The sequence below is a fragment of the Notothenia coriiceps genome, unplaced genomic scaffold (assembly GCF_000735185.1).
Source record: "Notothenia coriiceps isolate Sejong01 unplaced genomic scaffold, NC01 NC01_scaffold00014021, whole genome shotgun sequence".
Lineage (NCBI taxonomy): Eukaryota > Metazoa > Chordata > Actinopteri > Perciformes > Nototheniidae > Notothenia > Notothenia coriiceps.
In genome coordinates, this window is record NW_011346722.1 from 234,515 (window position 1) to 248,393 (window position 13,879).

A 13,879-nucleotide genomic window follows, 5' to 3' on the forward strand; every position below is an offset into this window, starting at 1 on the left:
AACAAAACTAGCTAACATTATCATTTTTATTTGATTGTTGTCTTGAGTAGGTCATTATATTGATGTGTAAAGTTTATTTAGCAGGGACAACAATGTAAGGAGGAGAAGGAGTGAAATCAACATAAGACATATAACTTAGGCTGATGTATATGCAGCGATGGTCATGGCCTTGAAATTCACGTGAAAGTCAGTTTGCGATTGAGAAAGTTCGATTCCTGCATTTTGAAGTACAAGCAAAGTCAATCTTTAAATTTGAATGGTTGATTTCAAACTTAGGGTCACTTTGTCGCACATTTAGGTCATCAGATGACAGGGATATTTTACGATGGTGAAGTGAACTAAAGTGGATTAGAAATAGGCAGAACATTTTGAGAAAAAACAACTAATAATCAAATAAAGTAATACCAATGGACTCAAACGTGTTGAACCTTCCAACATGTAATGTGTAGATAAAATGTTTGTATTTTAGTAAAAATGAACCTCTACAGATGACACTTTACTCACTATATTTGTCTGCTTTAATGAACTCGAGGTAACTTACAAAAGGGGGCGCTGTTGAGGCAAAAAACTGTTAACAAAGCCGATGGATGGCAGTGGTTGTTCTCTTGATACTGACGTTTTTAGTGATCCTAATAAGACATACAGGACAATAATGTGACTGCTGACAGAAAGCATTTATACTCTCTAATAGTTAAGGACGGAAATTGGACCTTTGGATTATTGTATCATCAATCACATCTATTAGGTATCATTTGTTCTATGTTGATATGGAAGCAGTTCCCTCAAGGTAAACAAATCCAAGTATTTCTTCCCAGAATGTTACTTTTAATTTCCATCTCCTTAAGTATCAGTATTGTGGAAGTCAATACTGATCCTCATTAGTTAGTTTAATGTACTTTGAGTGAGGAGAACTCAATGTTACATGACAATATGGGTTTTTCTCTGTACAATCTCCCCTATATAAGCAATTAAAAATTCCTCACCCAATAACACAACACTAAGTTCTTTGCCTAACAGTTTGAGAGACATTAAACACGCTGAACATCTTGTGAGTAACTTGAATCAGGGATATTCATAAAAGCTGAGATTTTCTCATCTCATCTACGGTGTCACTTCAAAGTCCTTAGGTAAATGTAAAACTCAAAAATGGTCGCACAAAACAAATACACCACATATCAGAGTGCAGCAGTTTTACTACAGTTGAGTCTAATGGTAGAACATTAAAATCCAACTGTAAAAAAAAAAAAAGGTGTGGTATTCTCCATCAACTTTATGTAAAATGTTATTCATTTTGAGGAGTGTTTGCATTTTTCTCTGTAAAAAAATATTTAGTTTGGGTGAAAACTGTCCCTACATAGTTACGGTAGAAAGAGTTTGTGATATAGTTAAATTCACAATATTAGCACCTGTATGCACCTGTGAAGCGCTCAGTTCTTTGTATGATGGAGAGTTCTTTTACAAGTCAGTTTTTACTCAGTCCGTTGAGATTCTAGCTTACAGAGCTTTATTTTGCTGTTTAACGTTGAACCAAAAATTATTAGACAGTGTATATACATTTCATTTTTTTCAAATACAGTCCATACAACTCTGCTTCTGTCAATACTTAAATATTGCCTTTGTGTTAAAGGGTAAACAATATCAGCAGTAGAATATCAGGGCACATTTTGACTCCCGCATTGTCAATAACATTTTTTTTAATGTTGTTTTATTTAGTCTGAAATATTCCTTTTTGACAACCACTCACAGTGAGAAACTAAATATAAGAAATGCTTTTTTCCACAAGGCACACTAATCCAAGGAATACTGAATATGTCCTTTTACATAAAAATTGATTGTCTTATCACCCATATAACTGAGGAGTATAAAATGAATTATTCGAGTTTAGAGTTGAGGAAAAATGTTATAATCTTTATTCTCACACAGTATTTGGGTCATATCAACAATAGCATATCTTTTCAAGAGCATGCTTAAAAACACCCCGTATGGAGCAAAAAACGGACACTTTCATTCAACAAAAGCTATTAAATATAATTTACAGGGGAGAGAAATCTTCCACCGAAGACAATGATCAAACACAAGTTGAAAACTTGAATTCCTTGATATGATCTATAGACAGTGAATTCAAACTCATGAGCTATAACTTCTCCATGGTCCCAAATTAACTTGTGAAACTTTATATATACACACAAAAATGTGCTACACAGACCAGCAATGTTAGAGATATTGTCAGGATGTAAGAAATCAAAGTAAATGGAATACCCTAAACAGATGCAGCTCACTGTGTACGTTAACTAATGTAGGACTGACTGTATTGCACTAGTGATTTCTACTGTTTTAAACGACTACAAGGTGTTACAACATATTCCTCGTGTCCTCCCTTTTCACATGGTCAAGTGTCTTGTCGTGGCACTTGGTCTTTTTGTTCTGGTGAGTTTTGACATGTTTGGCCAAGTGGTCACTCCTCATGAATCTCTTGCAGCAGTCCGGGCAAACAAAGCGCTTCTCCCCCGTGTGAGTCCTCAGGTGTCTCTGCAGCTCGTCCGACCTGGTGAAACTCTTCCCACAGAACAGCCAGTTGCACACAAACGGCCGCTCTCCAGAGTGCCACCGCAGGTGCGCTTTCAGGTGAGAAGTTTTCCCGTAAACTTTCCCGCAACCCGGTATGTGACAAATGTGTTGCTTCTTCTTCCCGGGCTCGTCGCTGGAGGTGGAGGACTGGCAGTTGGGACACCTGCACCTCCTGCACCTCCGCGCAGTCGCGAGGGGGGACTTGGTGTGCAGCAGAGCCGCAATTTGCGTCTGATATTGCGCAAAGTCCGTATGTCCCAGTACCAAGCCCCTCTGCAGCTGGAAGCGATGGTGACCGAGGGAGGCAGAGTGGCTTACATGGTTCCCCTGCTGGAGGCTCCACCACGGAATATCCTCTCCATGGTTTGGGGACAACTGTCTCTGCTGCTGGTGCACAAGGCCGGACGGTCCCGTGACAAAACTTGTCATTGCGGGCGGAAGGGGGTTTGCGGCTGCGTAACTTACGGCAGGGACGTAGGTGGGAGGGCAGGAGGACTGCAACGACTGCATGGAGCAAGGTAGCATCTTCACAGGGGAGAAGTCATAGGGGTACGAGGGGTCCGCCGGAGGGGTGAGGGGCAGTTCGTGGTGCGAGCTGAAGGAGCTCTGGATGTGCGCAGTGAGCTGGGGCTTGGAGGATAGTCCGAAAGTTGAGTTGCCAGCCAGGCTGCTCTGAGAAATCCCCTCGTTAGTCCACGGGTGAAATAAACGCGAAGGGGAGCCCAGAGTTGGGTCGTAAGGGACCTGGATGAAATCGGTGTGGTTTGATCCGTGGTGATGCCCGATCCGGTTACAAGTGGCAGCCAGGAGAGCCAGCGGGGAGTGCTTACAGTGCTCTGGAGAAGAGTTGGGAGTGCGATCCTGGATAACCGAGACACACGTGTTTTTATATTACAACCATTTCAAACACACTTTATGAGGTTAAAAAAAGATAAATCATGTGCAACGTTTTAATATTCAACCAAAGGATGTTAAAATAGTTTGTCTAAATCTAATGTGCACTAAATCCTGTCGCCTGAGTCGTGTTGATGTGACATAAAAGTTGGCGTAATGTTGCTGCAGCAGTCATTAAGACTGAAACCATTAGCGTTTGTAATAAAATTATATGACACTGGACTATCAAAGTAACACAACTTTTATCTTTGTTAAATATAAACGACTCGCAAACGTAAATCAACTCGCATGAGTGAGTTTACAAGTTATTGAAGTGAACAGAAACTTGCGCACAAACCTGGAGAAAAGCCTGGAGTGTTTCATTCCGCAGTACAGCCACTGCTGCCATGGTAAGCGTCCTCCTCCCTCTCGATGAAAACAAATAAAAATGAAAGCTCTAATTTAGATAAATGTGAGCATTCGCAGTAAAATGTCTCGTCGAGCAGGTCTCCACTCTTCAGTGCTTCCTCTCTCCGAGATATCCTTGGTCTATCTGAAGAGTGAGGGATCACTTCTTAGAATTTGATAAGGACTTTGGTGGGCCGCCAGCCAGTCAGAAATAAGATTTATTACTTTGAAGTTTGCCGCTGCCCAATCATCAAAGAATAGCGGCTCTTTGAGAGGGGAAAGCAAATCCTTTGAATCCACAAAGCTCCTATGGTGTGTTTGTTGGTCTGGATAAAGGAGCTGATTATTAGGGGGGATGGGAAGGGAGGAGATAAAGGCGGGACAATTAATGAAGTAATCACTATGTGGGAAATGTATATACACAAATAATTGGATTTTCTTGATCAAAGACCCCCATGCCGCCTGGAGACCTCAGTATTGGATGCTGTAGTCATCTGATCCTCTTTTTGTAATTAAGGATTTGTAGCAGAACCCTATGTGACAATGTGACATTGTTATCTCTGGAGATCTCCAGCGTTGCCTGACTGTTTGATGGAGGAAAGAAACCAAATCAAGTGACTCAACACAAAGTTCTCATCTCTCAAGAATCTGCGACTATTACATTTTTAATTTGAATTATATTTTCTTTGTTGTTCCTTTGAACTACAACACGGCATTAAACACTTAATTATGCCCTCTCTGAATTATTTAAATACTTAATTCCCCCTCACTCATTTCAATCATTTGTTTTATCAGGACCTTATTTCTAATTTAGAATTTTTCTCTTTGTTCAGCATCGAAATGTAAGCTTAGAGCCTTAGGGTAAAATCCCACAGCTAATTCAAATTATAACATGTTACTTAACATGACACAAAAGGGAAACCTCTGTTTTAAATCAGGTGACAAAAGCAGCTCTTGAAATGGTGATGTCTCAATTATTTTGGGTCTGGGGAGGAAGTTCAGCACAGGATCTCGTCCACTCAAGCATCCAAATTAAACAAAGGATATTTAAGAAAACTTGGCACAAAGGCTACTGGCATAAAATATCATATTCCATCCTGTTTTTGTTTCAGAATATTTCATAAAAGTATGCGGTTTTCTTGAGATAATATTCAAAGTTTTGTGGCAGAGAAGTCGAAATGGAAGTTGTAGTTTTCTATATCATTCTCTGATCTTTATCTGGCTTCCCTGAAGAAACAATCACTGTCCTCTCAACTAGTTTGGAGCGGCAGATTTTGAATTAGATCTGTTCCTTTGAAGGGATTAATGTTCCCAGTCCTCTCCCACGGCTTTACACACAGTCATGAGGGAGAGGGGGAGTCCTGCTGGGCTGCACTGGAGCCATGTTAAACTACAACTCTGGCTACAGGAGTGGTGTACTCACACTGTCTGACTGATTAAAAAAGTGCAGAACTTCTTGTTTACATGAAGTTATTGCAGCATTGGGTGATGAAGTGTGTTGTGTGGAGCATATCAAAAGTCTGCAGAAAACACTACTTTGAATTCTGAGCTGCGTTGTATTGAATCTACCGTTTACAAGAGAGTGTGAGTGCTTTTATACACCTGTAAAATCACCTTACAGAGACAGTGCTAGAAATGGTTGCAACCTGATCCTCCTAATGTGTGAATGTTCTTTTTTTGCAGGATCAAGAAATAGGTACCACTTTTAACAAGGCACCCTATAACACGGTTTACAACTAATCGCTTTATCAAGGCTTTATAAATAAGTTATAAGCAATTATGATAAACAATTTGCCAAGTTGTGCATACTTTTGTTGATCCATCTTTAGCAGAAAGTGAGAAACCCATAAGCATTTTAATAATGGTACTGTTGGTACGACAAATTCTACTGTTGGTTTACATGTATTCACTTTTTGCATTTGAGTTTTTAAGGATTTGGAATCAAAATAAATTGACACAAAAGACAATCAGACAAGGCGTGATGCTAAATTGGGTCAGGGTCGTAAAGTTGGGGGGGACCACAGCCATCTTCAAACTTGGCCTTCAATTGGGTTAGAAAAGCTTGGTGACTGCATCTTGTAAGGTTGCAAAGCTTAACAGGTGAAATTTGGCAACATACAAAACGTTGCAAAATATAACATTTTATCTAATTAGAAAGCTGTCCTTTCTGGATTTTCACCAAACAGGTGAAAAGCAGACTACCAGCTGAATCAACCAAATTGCTGAAAAGTTAAGATGTCACTTCAGTAAACATTTTCACAGTCTACTGGGAAGTTTGTATTTGTGCAGAAAAGTCCTGTCAGTTAGTGTTTGCTGCCAGGTTTAAATGTCAGATAAATGTCAAATGTTGTAATCTGCTCTCTTATGTCAAACTAGACAACTGTTAAAGTAAAGGGAAAATCCACCCTAAAACAGAAGTAACATTCCTCTATGATCCTGAACAGCAGCGCTGCTTTGAGGACATTAAAGAAGCAGATATGAATTCTGATTTAGGGTGTATTTCCACTTAAATCAGCCTTACATGTAAGCTGTCATGCTATGCAAAGGCACATTTCAGAACATGTTTGACAAGTGCAAGAATTTTGTGAACCTTCAGAATTACCAAATTATTGATATCTTCCTTTGAGATACTCGGTTCAGCCCTAAATGCAAGTTCTTACATTTTAATGCATCTCAATGGGACCCCAGCTGAGAGATGGATTTGGCTGAGCAGGACTTTGATATATTTTGTAAGAAATTCATAACTGTGTGCTCGACACAATGTCCAGCCCCTGAGGTAATTTACTTACTCCAAACCACTACCGTCTGATGGCTATGCCTCAAGTTTTACAGGGTCACCTCAGCCGTGGTTTGGTTTAAGGAAAAAAATCCTGCAACATTTGATGGGAAAATTAACTTGGAGGAACCCCATTCCAATATTTTTCTACATGTAGACTCAAAGGTTTGAACATGGATCCAGCTTCAACCATGTGTGTATTTCATATGGTTCTTCAAAGCATGTGTAGGAAATGTTCAAAACTGTAATCACAGATGAACAGAATATCTAAAAAGAAGATTCAGTCCTGCAGTGGATACAGTAAACTGAACTGAAACAAGCTCAGAAAACTCAATTCCCTGCCTTTTAAAACTAAATGAATTAATAATTCAACAGGTGAAGGAGAAAAAAACAACAGTAGTCAAAAGTCAGTAGTTCAAACATATTTATTTTACCCATATAAAATGTCAGTTTACTAGGTATAAATATAAATGTACAATAGATATATTAGCATGTTGCTGATTTTGTTTTGGTTCAGGTCCAGTTCAAAGTCGAAGAAGGCAATCTGCAGAAAAGAGAGAAAAAGTGCAGTGACAATCACGGTTATGCAGCACACTCTACATTGTTTTCATTTTTCATTTTTATTTGTCCCGCTCATGGCACGCAAAACCCAATGTACAATAATTGCCAACAAAACATGTCTCTACAAACACACCATTGAGCGAAAAGGAGCAGGGAGAAGAAACAAATCTTATATGACAAACCCCTTTCTAAAAAAAATAAAAAATAAATAGAAATAGATGCTCTGCCCTTCATAATATATATATATTTTTTCACAGCCAAACATAACAGTATCTTAGGATACTAAGAGAAACACATATCTTTCACTTAGCTTGAGTTTTTATTGTTATAACTTTAATTAAAATATACTATTTATTGTATTGACCCCAAATGGATCTCAGAAAGTGGAGCTGAATGTGATCTTGACATTTTGAAAACTTTGAGCGAGCTGACAGTGTGGATTGACAGAGTCAGGGGGCAACGCCACAACAGGAACCCTTTTTAGCTTTCCCTGTTCTCCGGACAGATGGAGAAAAAAAACAGGTTCAACATCTGTCTCATACGAGAGATTTCAGAGAGGATGTGGGTGGGGGTGGCGAGGGTGCATGTGTGAAAGTGAGAGTGAGTTTGAGTGTGTGGGAGAGAGCGAGGGGAGAAGGAGAAATGCTCGAGGCTACCGGGTACTTGAGCCGCTATAATGGTGTCTCGTATGAGAAAACATCTGTGAATTTCCTCAGTGATCTGCAACAATGTATAACTCAGAGCAGTCACTCAGCAGACCTTTTGAAGTTGCTGTCTGACAGAAAGCTGCCATTGTTCGCAGCCCCCAACGCACAGAAACTCCAACTTTGGTCTCACTAATTTTCCCTGCAATGCGATACAACTGCTTTTTTTCTCTTCCTCTCTGCCTCCTCTGAGCCTATGAAGCTGGAGATCACTGCATATTCAAGAGCAAAGAGCAAAGCCTTGGCAATGTGCAGGATTGGCCTGGGGTCACGTAAGGCGGGACAGGTCATTTTACCTTCCCTCAGCCCACCCTGGATGCCTTAATCCAGCCTAAAGAGGGAGACTCTTCCTCCACCGTGATGTACGTTACAGCCTGCAGCCCAGGAATCTGTAATCATACTATATGATGTGATATCTATTATTGAATTTACATCCATTTGTTCTGATCTTAAAACATTACAATGAGATTCCATGTTCTAGTAAGCGCAATATTTTATATTAATAAGGCAATTTGAGTACATTAATTAAACAAAGTTTTTGAGGAAACTTTAAAACAGAGTGAAAAAACATTATAGAGAAATATTAACCTTTATCTTAACAAAGATAAAACATGTTAAATACAGTATTGTATTGCCTTGCCTATGTCAAACCACCCAGTTAGCTTAAAATATCAACTCAAATATAGTTTGGGCTAAATAAAAAGGAACATTTGTGCCCTATTTGAGCAGGTGACCTTAAGAGGTATGTTATAAATACTGTGTGGGGAAGTCTCCATATAACTACACATATAATATCACAGCTGAACCTCACTCTTTTTTATTCTGACCTCAGTCAAAAGGCAGTTTGTTAGAGCACCAGGTGACACCTCCCTGCTCCTCTTGGCAGTGGCAAAAAGACAAGTTTCAGTAATGCATCCCAAACTGAAACAAGGCCGTGATAATTCTCACACTGTTACCCGTCCAGCGTGTGTTCAACGGCAGCTGGTCCCACCATCTGGGAAAGCAGCATCGGGGCAAAACAAACAGGTTACACCTTTGGCCATGCCAAGTCTGCGAGTGCCCCGCTCCGTCTAAAAACTGAGAGGCTAATCATAATTTCACGCTCTGATTTGTCAACATCCCATTCCAACCCCGGAGGAACCAAAACAACTTGAAGTCCCTAAATGCCATACAGGATAACAGCTTTGCCACACTGTGTTTTTATTGTTCTGGGTAACCCTGTTCTTCCTATAGCTTTTACACAAGGAAGCAACAAAATGGTTGCATTTCTGTTTTTGCAAATGGAAAGGAAGCTCTAAGTCTGACTGAAACATTTGGTCACCACCAAGATTAGCAGACAGGAACAAACTCTTATCTCCTCATGCATAAGTTTTATATTCATGCAAATGTTAACAACAAAACAGCGCATAGAGTGCCCTTAAAAAACTGCAGGTGTGAGGAAGCTGAAACAAAAGCCACTGTAACCCTAATGGCATCCCTTGTCATTAAGAGACCTTTGATGTATGTACTCAACAGACTCTTTTATCTCCTTCTTCCTCCATGCCTCTTACTCTCTCTGTCTCTACCCGGCTAAACCAGTTTCTTTATTAATGCCGTCTTTAGGGAATGTTCTCTTGCTCAGAGCCCTCAACACACATCTGACATCTGGTTGCCGCTCATGTATGTCACTTTCTTTGGGCACCAATCATTAGCCACCGAACAGCATCACAATGCAAAGTTTGTAGCTATTCTAAGAGTCTGTTCGTCCCCTGTCCTTGAAGTTAGTGGGAACAGAAACTATTAAAAAGAGGACTTGGCATTCACCCTTTAAAGAGCTGTAGTATGCATCCTAATGGAGTGTGATATATATTTTACTTTGCTGAAAATATGATGCATCTGGATATCAAAAGCACGTAAACTGCATTAAAACAGTATTAAAAAAGCTGCACATAAAATACCGGTATTCAAACTCTCCCTTTGAACTCAAAGGATATAGAAACAGAACAATGTTGGCCTAATCGCGTTCTCTCTTTGAAGTGAGACATCACTATTAGGTGAAAAGGTAAGTATGCTTCTTTAGAAAAATAAAAGCTTTTCATCATTTGTTAAGACTGCGGCTCGGCCGATTTTCATAAAGGTGGTTTTAAAACTTTGGATAACAGTGTTTTGGGGCTGCCTTGCATGTAGCTTTAATGAAGCAAATGGCAAGAATAACAGCAGCAGGAACGTTAGCCACATTAAAGGAGCTCTCCCTCGCACACCAGATGTTGATAGATTTAATGAGGAAAAACAAGAGGGAGCTGGATTCACGCAGACGTATTAAAGAAAACACAGGTGTCAGGCTCCGACACCGAGCTGACATCGCTCTGTCCTCAGCGTCCCGCAGACCGTCAGCCAGCACACAGAAGCTCCGGTTCACTGTTGTTTCATAACATTTGCCTTTTTTCAACACATAATCAGTTAACCCAGATAATTACGTGCACACCTCCGCTCACCTTCTCTCATATGCTAAAGCAGGCAATCAGCCAGGGAGTTAATTTGGCAGAGAAAAGAAGCAGGGGAAGAAACACCCACTCTGAAACCATTTGTCACCACAGTCCAACCTTGTTATTCAAACTAGAGAGCCTATTTGAAATTCCTCTCCGTGGTAAAACAGGGCCAAAATAATCAAGGGAGCATGATCACACTTAATTGATTCAGTGTACTTTTAAGACGCACTACAGGGTGCTGGGGTGACCTATTTCAGACTGTCTTCAGAGGAACCAACTATCCCAGCAAGGGAGTGATGCACAACGAGGATTTTAATTATGGCAGGATCTGTGGCTAGGACCGGAGGTGAAATGCTTCTGAAGTGACTGTGACTCCACATTATAACACAGTAGACTGGGGTATAACTTTATGATCCTTCTTCTGGTGTTTTTATATCACAATACATTCATTATTTTATTATGTGAGCTGATTTGATAATGGGATTCATTGACAAGAACAAAATAACATAAAAACATGAACACTCATTTTAGATAGCTATAGGGCTGCTATTGTAAGTCCCTTTGCATTGTCTTGTGGATGCAGTAGTGGCATGTTAGTAAGTGCATTTACTCCAACACTGTGCTCAAGAACAATTTGTAGGACTTTTGGTAAAGCATTTTAATGTTATGCTAATTAATACTGCTGTGCACAAAAATGTAGAGGGAGATTATGTCTACTTTTACTCAACTGAAACAACTCTGCTTTCTGCTAGTACTCGTGTACATGGAGTATTTTAAACGTTTCAATGTCTACTTTTTAAGTAAAGTGTATGAATACTTTTTCCACCTCTGCATAGGGAGTGCATTTCTCCAAGAAGATGTGTAACATTCAAAACATTTCCAATTTACCAGACAACCACTATACAGAGTGTTTAGTAGGAAAATGACAGGTTAAAGCAACAATAACTGTACAAAATATGTTATCTTAAAAAGTAATGTGAATAAATGCTTTAAAAAAGAATAGTTTTACAAGTTGTGTGTATGTGAGGAGTCAATCTCAACCAGAGTCGGACCCCCACAGTTCTTAAAAGTGAGATTCTAACATTTTGGGTCTCTTAAAACCCACCGGGATTCGAGTGAACCTGAACCTAAGAGAAGCCGCTATCTCTGCCTCGTTATCTAGGCAGAGCTATAATGTTTTCCCCACTGAGTGTAAGGAGGATGAGATCCTCAGTCATACCACCATACTCTTCCTATTAAGATCAAAATCTCCTCTCGGGCCCTCGGGTGTCAACAAAGGGAGATGCAGTAAATGATATGCAAATTGAAAAGAAAAAAAAACCCCTCTACAAATCAACTCGCCAGCCCTGTATTTCCGACACTTCACATCTTAAAAGAACATTCCTGTATTTAGGGTGAAATTCAAAGTGAGGTCTAGCTCTGGTCTGTGAGGCTGAACGCGGTGATTCCAGCTCTCAGACAGCACAAAGCCTCTCGAACTACAGCCGCTCGCTCTGGGAGAATTCGCACGGAGAGTTGGAGCTTTCAGAAGGATTTGTCTCCGGATCTGTCTTAGACAATCGACATAATGCTAAGAAATAGGTAGATTTTACCGAGTCAGGTTAACACCACAGAGTTTAAAAAGGAACATGCTGCCTTGCAAGATGAGAGGCTCCTTAGAGTCAATGTGGAGCAGGGCTAAAACCCAGATAGATTAGCCAAACGACAATCAATGTAAGGTACAAACTTTCAAAATTAACTATTTATCTTGTCTCAGGCATTTGTCTGCGTTTCATAGACTGAAGAATCAATCAATAAATAATTAGTGGAAACATGGATAATAAGAGTAATCGTTTCTTTCAGCCCTTAGCATAGAGCTTTACCATCTGACACTAAAACTGCAAATGGGTGCTCAGCGTTTATTTGTTTTGTTGTGACTTTGCAAAATGTTTTTTCCATTAATAAAACCTCCTCTCCCCAGCGCCCCACATGATGCTGCACCTTTTGAGCTACATGTATTGTCATTAATTAATTTATTGACAAAACATCTGTACAGTTTTGCAGCAGTTTGTAAGCTGAATGTTTATTTCTTCTTAAGTGCAGGTTTAAAGACCCCCAAAAACATTATAATATAGGAAATGTTTGCAATACTGAGACGCACAATAGCAGCAAGTCAAGCAGAGAACGAGGAAAAAAGTAGACGTTTGAAGCCCCACCTGGAAAAATGTAACACCCATGTTTCTATATTCAAGCATTAAAGCAGCAGCATTTGGCATAATGCTTATTGAAACCGTAGTAATACATTCACTGATGAGTAAGTAGTTCCTGTAAATACTTTCAAACCGCTTCAGATGAACAGCTGAGGGTATCGCTGGAGCCGGTCTCTGGACTGCAGCTACTTGCTCCACATCTAACACTGAGCATGTTCTTTGGAGTGTCTGTCTACATGTCTGCGTCAGTCTTACCGGTTGACATGGTTGTAAGGCTCAGCTCTGACTGACGAGGGGCCCACTAGAAAGAGTGGGAGGGGGGGGCGGTCGCGTACTCTTCCTCAGGGATTGACTCCACAGTTGACAGTAATTTGTAGTACTCATCTTCTCCATCCAGAACTTTGATTTGACTGTGAAGGTGAGAAAGCGGTGAGAGGTAGGATGTGAAAATCTAGACATTTAGAATAAAAACAATATTTGCAGAATCAGCAATGAGGAGGATGTCATTTATTGTGCAAATACAAGTCAGACCTTCAACAATTCAAATGAGCACGCTGACAAAGCCTTAATATGTAACCCTCTCTAATGACGCAGAGCAACTGCTCAAAAAAAGCCTGTTATTTTGGGCTCTCCATTTACATGATAAGAAAACAACTCCATTTCTGGATTCTCCTATTCCACAAAGGGCCTGCTCTGTTTGGAGTTGCTGTAAGTAGGAAAGCAGTTATTTACCCAAGTTTTCTCGGCTTCCTCTTGCTCCCCTGGTAATCCAGAGTTCTCTGAGGAAAGGGCCAAGAGCACACAGTCAAAAGATGAGCAGAGAGTCATTAATTTTTAATTCAAAGTGATTTTGTGTTGAATGCGAGCAGATGCTGATAATATCAGAAGTCACAGCATAATTTTTTCTGATCAAAGGGCTCAAGTGAGTCTGATGAAGCATGCATCTTGCTCAGCTTTGATAAACCACATCAATTATTCACCGTGAAGGCAGACATCCTGACATGAAAGCAACAGATAAAGAGCATAAGCACATGTTCAAGACAAGAGGCAGAGAAGCGTGGGGGTGGGGCTCCAGGGTCTGGCACAGGTAGGTTTAATTGTATTATCATGTGGAACCAAAGTCAGACAAAGGCCTTTATCGGCACTTTGAACTCACATTTAGCTGGTTGTAGTACAGGCTGTCTTCGGGGCTGTTGAGCAGCTTGGGCTGCTGGCCCCGCCGGCGAGGAGTTCTCTGCTGCAGCTTCATCACTGGACCTGCAACAGAGGAAAAATGAGGGCAGGGATCCAACCAAGCAAAACAACAACAAGCACCGACATGATACATGATAC

At 40.3% G+C, this 13,879-nt stretch overlaps 2 protein-coding genes across 4 annotated transcripts in view; both read right to left on the reverse strand.

Annotated features, from left to right (window-relative positions):
* Positions 1-1,547: 1,547 nt before the first annotated feature.
* Positions 1,548-4,127, reverse strand: sp5a (Sp5 transcription factor a). Its single transcript, XM_010774461.1, has 2 exons — positions 3,800-4,127; positions 1,548-3,429 (listed from the first exon to the last, which is right to left on the reverse strand). Exons 1-2 carry the CDS (start codon positions 3,848-3,850, stop codon positions 2,353-2,355), a joined length of 1,128 nt encoding a protein of 375 aa, XP_010772763.1. The 5' UTR covers positions 3,851-4,127; the 3' UTR covers positions 1,548-2,352.
* Positions 4,128-7,032: 2,905 nt separating this feature from the next.
* myo3b (myosin IIIB) overlaps positions 7,033-13,879 on the reverse strand; it is a 61,255-nt gene continuing 54,408 nt past the window's right edge. For all 3 annotated transcript variants that reach the window (XM_010774465.1, XM_010774466.1, XM_010774464.1), the window contains 4 exons: positions 13,704-13,804; positions 13,280-13,326; positions 12,803-12,957; positions 7,033-7,169 (listed from right to left, as the gene is read on the reverse strand). In XM_010774465.1, coding sequence (XP_010772767.1) covers positions 12,849-12,957; positions 13,280-13,326; positions 13,704-13,804 — 257 coding nt within the window. In that variant the 3' untranslated portion in view covers positions 7,033-7,169; positions 12,803-12,848. The remainder of the gene's footprint in view (positions 7,170-12,802; positions 12,958-13,279; positions 13,327-13,703; positions 13,805-13,879) is intronic.